Source organism: Danio rerio, chromosome 9 (genome assembly GCF_049306965.1).
Source record: "Danio rerio strain Tuebingen ecotype United States chromosome 9, GRCz12tu, whole genome shotgun sequence".
Lineage (NCBI taxonomy): Eukaryota > Metazoa > Chordata > Actinopteri > Cypriniformes > Danionidae > Danio > Danio rerio.
This window is the reverse complement of record NC_133184.1, coordinates 47,488,216-47,492,500: the sequence shown is the minus strand read 5'-3', so window position 1 is coordinate 47,492,500 and position 4,285 is coordinate 47,488,216. Positions and strand designations below refer to the sequence as shown.

The 4,285-nt window shown below is 38.0% G+C and overlaps 1 protein-coding gene across 2 annotated transcripts in view; it reads right to left on the bottom strand.

Annotated features, from left to right (window-relative positions):
• The window catches only part of asb1 (ankyrin repeat and SOCS box containing 1), an 18,461-nt gene extending 14,567 nt beyond the window's left edge, over window positions 1-3,894 (bottom strand). Inside the window, exons 1-2 of one of the 2 annotated variants that reach the window (NM_001002736.2) lie at window positions 3,740-3,894; window positions 62-203 (exon numbers count right to left, since the gene is read on the bottom strand). In NM_001002736.2, the coding sequence (NP_001002736.2) occupies window positions 62-203; window positions 3,740-3,785 (188 nt within the window). In that variant the 5' untranslated portion in view covers window positions 3,786-3,894. The remainder of the gene's footprint in view (window positions 1-61; window positions 204-3,739) is intronic. The other variant, XM_073911941.1, reaches the window with a different exon arrangement.
• Between the last annotated feature and the right edge of the window lie 391 nt (window positions 3,895-4,285).

Sequence of the window (4,285 nt, the reverse complement as noted above, 5' to 3'; positions counted from 1 at the left end):
ATGAATGAATTGTTACTTTCATTTGAGTGTGACTTGAACTTGAATCTGGAAGAAATCTCACTGTCTGAAGCAGTCTTCTTGTAGGAGGGTCCTGAGAGTGTCCAGATCTCCCAAATGAGCAGCGTTGTGTAGACGTGTGTCCTCACTCTGTTCCAGAGGCCTGTTACCAAACTGCTCCTGGAGCCAGTGTGTCAGGTTACGGCCTATCAGAGAGCCAGATCACATCAGGTAAATAATTAACAAATTATTTGAGAGGTCATTGAAAAGCTCAGGTTTGTATCTGAACATGTTTGCATTAATATGTTTTGTTCTCATATAGAGTTGTGTGACTGTTTCTTAATGCTTACTGAAATTAAAAAAATTTGATACATGTTTAATTTGTACCCTGCTTATAACCTATGATACAATATACTCATCCATATTGTAATCTACCAGGCTGTTAGCTTCAGAACATAAGTATTTTGTATCATTGGTTATAAGCAGGGTACACATTATACATTGATGATCAACTTTTTTGTAATATTAGTTTGCGTAATACATTCTTCACTGAACCAAATGTATATATTCAATTCAGTTACATCTAATTACATCAAGGCGGCATGGTGGCTCAGTGGTTAGCACTGCCACCTCGCAGCAAGAAGGTCGCTGGTTCGAGTTCCAGCTGGGTCAGTTGGGGCATTTCAGTTTCCCCCACAGTCCAAAGACATGCACTATAGGTGCTTTGAGTAAACTAAATAGTCCGTAGTGTACGTGTGAGAATGAGTGTGCATGGATGTTCCCCAGTACTGGGTGGCAGCTGGTAAGACATTCGCTGTGTGAAACATATGCTGGAAAGTTGGCGGTTCATTCCGCTGTGGCGACCCCTGATAAATAAAGAAACTAGCGACGCGGTGGTGAAGTAAGTAGTGCTGTCAAAGCAAGAAGGTCGCTGGATCAAGCCTCGACTGGGTCAGTTGCCGTTTCTGTGTGGAGTTTGCATGTTCTCCCCGTGTTCGCATGGGTTTCCTCCGGGTGCTCCGGTTTCCCCCACAGTCCAAAGACATGTGATATAGGTGAATTGGGTAGACTAAACTGTCTGTAGTGTATGAGTGTGTATGGATGTTTCCCAGAGATAGGTTGTAGCTGGCAGGGCATCCCCTGCGTAAAACATATGCTGGATAAGTTGGCGGTTCATTCTGCTGTGGCGACACCAGATAATAAAGGGACTAAGCCGGAAAGAAAATGATTCAATTAATGTTTTAAGAGATACTGAGGGTATTCTGACCTACAGTAACTTCTAATTGGCTATTTTGGCAGACGTGTGATTCTCAAATGCAATTTATTTTTATATGAAACAAACGAGGACAAATTTGCATTATGTGACAACAAGCTTTCATGCGTGTTTGTCACTTAATTTTTTAAAAGCTGCAAACATTCAGTTTTGCACAAAGCAAACTGTATTAAAAGCACAGGTTATAAATGTGTGTACAGGGTGATGGGTGGTGGTAATATTTGTTATTTTGCTTAAAGATTATATTTTCGTCCATCAAAAGTTATGCAAAATATTTACATTTTATCCAAGAAATATTAATAATAAAAAAATGTGCCCCTAATTATCACAGGCAAAAGTTTACACCCCTTGATTTTTCAATGTACAACGTTTCGTTCTGAAGCATCAATGAATATCTTGGAACGTTCTAAATGTTCACTGTGAAAAAAGCTTAAAACACAACGTTATATTGTTCAATTTATTTATGGAGTCAGGGTCTGTTTTTTTTTTTTAACAATAGTGTTAATCACAAGTAAAGTTTGACAGAAATTTTGGTTTCCCTGGTCAGTGTTAAGCTAAGTTAGGCCACATTAAGCTGTTTCCTTATAATGGACTTACAGGGAGAAAGCTTTAAGTTATACTGTTCACTTGATACGCTAAAATAAAAGCTTGTTCTTTTAACAGCAGAAAGTGTTTATGAGTATATTTTTACAGACATTTGATTGTCTCTGGATGTCGTTAAATTAAACCACATTAAGCTCTTATAATGGACTTCAAAGGGGAGAAAACGCTTAACGTGACATTGTTCACTTGATCCACAGAATCAGGGCTTGATCTTTTGCTAGTAGTTAATAGGCATTGGCCGGTATAAGATTCTGACAATATGATAACCTTGGATATAAATATCACGCTTTCACGGTATTGAGATTACTGCTTTAAAATATATTCTTTTTAAATATCGGCGTAAAAAACAAAACCTTTTTCCCCTTTGAACACAATATATTTTAATTTGGGAAACATTCAATATTTTGGAGCAGTAAACATGTCAGACTAAATAATTCAAATGAATTATTGACTTCTGCTGTCTTCATAAGTTTCAAAAACACAGATGTCTTTACAATTTAAAACGGCATCTTTGGATATACTTTCTGCAGGAGATACTGTTGTCCTAAAAAACAAAACAAAAACAAAAAGTAAATAAAAATCTTACTCATCCCGTAGGAACGGTACAACAGAAAATTTTGACTGTTTTAAAACCTTGATTTTTTAAAACCATCCCTGCTAAAAAATCCAGCTTAAACCAGCCTAGGCTGGTTGGCTGGTTTTAGCTAGTCGACCAGGCTGGTTTTAGAGGGGTTTTGCCAACTTCCAGGCTGGTTTCCAGCCATTTCCAACCTTGTCTTAGCTGGTCAGGCTGGGAGATGACCAGCTAAAACCGGCTTGACCAGCCTAGCCAAGCTAGGAGTCCAGCCAAAACCAGCTATATCCAGCTTAAACCAGGCTGGTCAAGCTAGCTTTAGCTGGATTTGGCTGGTCATTTTCCAGCCTGACCAGCTAAGACCAGGCTGGAAAGGGTTGGAAACCAGCCTGGAAATGGCCAAAACCTCTTTAAAACCAGGCTGGTCAACCAGCTAAAACCAGCCAACCAGCCTAGGTTGGTTTAAGCTGAATTTTTCAGCAGGGATGGTACAACTTAAACACGGTTATCGTCCCATGCCTAGTAGTTAGTGTTAATTACAAGCAAAATTTCAAAGATTTTTGGTGTGCCACAATTGTTGACGTACGTTAAGCCATGTTAAACTTTTAAAATTCAAACTCATAACGTGATAATTTTTACTATCTAAAATTACAGCTCATTCTTTTATCAGAAAGTGTTTGCCATGAGAAAAATACCATAGAAATTAAATTTCCCCCGCTTGTTGTTAAAGAACATTAAGCCACGTTAAGCTTTTTCCTTATAATGCACTTCAATGGGGAGAAAACGCTTCATGTGATGTTTTTCACTTCTTCTATGGAATTGGGACTCGTTCTTTTACAGTCGTTAGTGTTAATTAACAGTGACATAAAAGTGGTTGATGTTTAGGTGTACATTAAGCCAAGCTTTTTTGCAGGTTAAGAGTTTTAGAATGTCCCAACACTTTCACCATTTGTAACACATTTTTATGAATCAACAAATCATAAATACAATGACAGAAAAAAAGGTCAACAATCGAATTGTTTTTGTTCACCACTAATCTTTCCCGTGAGTCTCGAAGGTTGCGAATTTGGGAGTGAGACACTTTCTGTTTCAAATGAGTGTATTATCAGTCATGCGATGACACAAAACATTTTGTATATACATATTTACTTCACGTCCAACAATTATGTCCTGCGTAGTTCCTTAGATCTGCACTGAACATAATGTCATATTAAACAACTTTAAACATGTGATCCTTTTGACGTTCATGTTTTGAATAAGACAGACATTCGTTTGGAGGTATAACGACATACCAGCTGCACCACAGCCTTCAACTGCAACATTTTCACTATCAGTCATCATGTCCTGTGCTTCTACTTCTAAAGTAATATCTTCTGTAAGCCACAATAACTCGATAAAATACTCGATGCTGTTTTTAGCAGCTGAACAGACTCACGGCTGCGTCACTGTAAGAGCTTCTCTGATTTGCTGATTCTGGCTCAGGCACGTCTGGTCTTAAAGAGACAGTTACCACACAAAATGAATGAATGTTTGTAAACATATAGACGAATTACCATGTTTGTAAACATTCAAGATGCGCGCGCAGCGAGGTTGCAGAAAAAAACAGGAGCGCTAGCATTTACAGTGAGGGAATGTCATCTGATGTGGTACAAAGTTTGTTGTTGTCTTAGAAATATGTTATATTGATTTCATATTATATATAATATTTACATAATGCTTTCCGTGTATTATAAGAGCTTGTCACTCAAGTTATTCTGCAAAATTAATGTTGAAGTGAGCAGCATTGGTCTGACAGGTCCATTTGCGATAGCACCCTCCCAATGAGTATTGGATAAGAC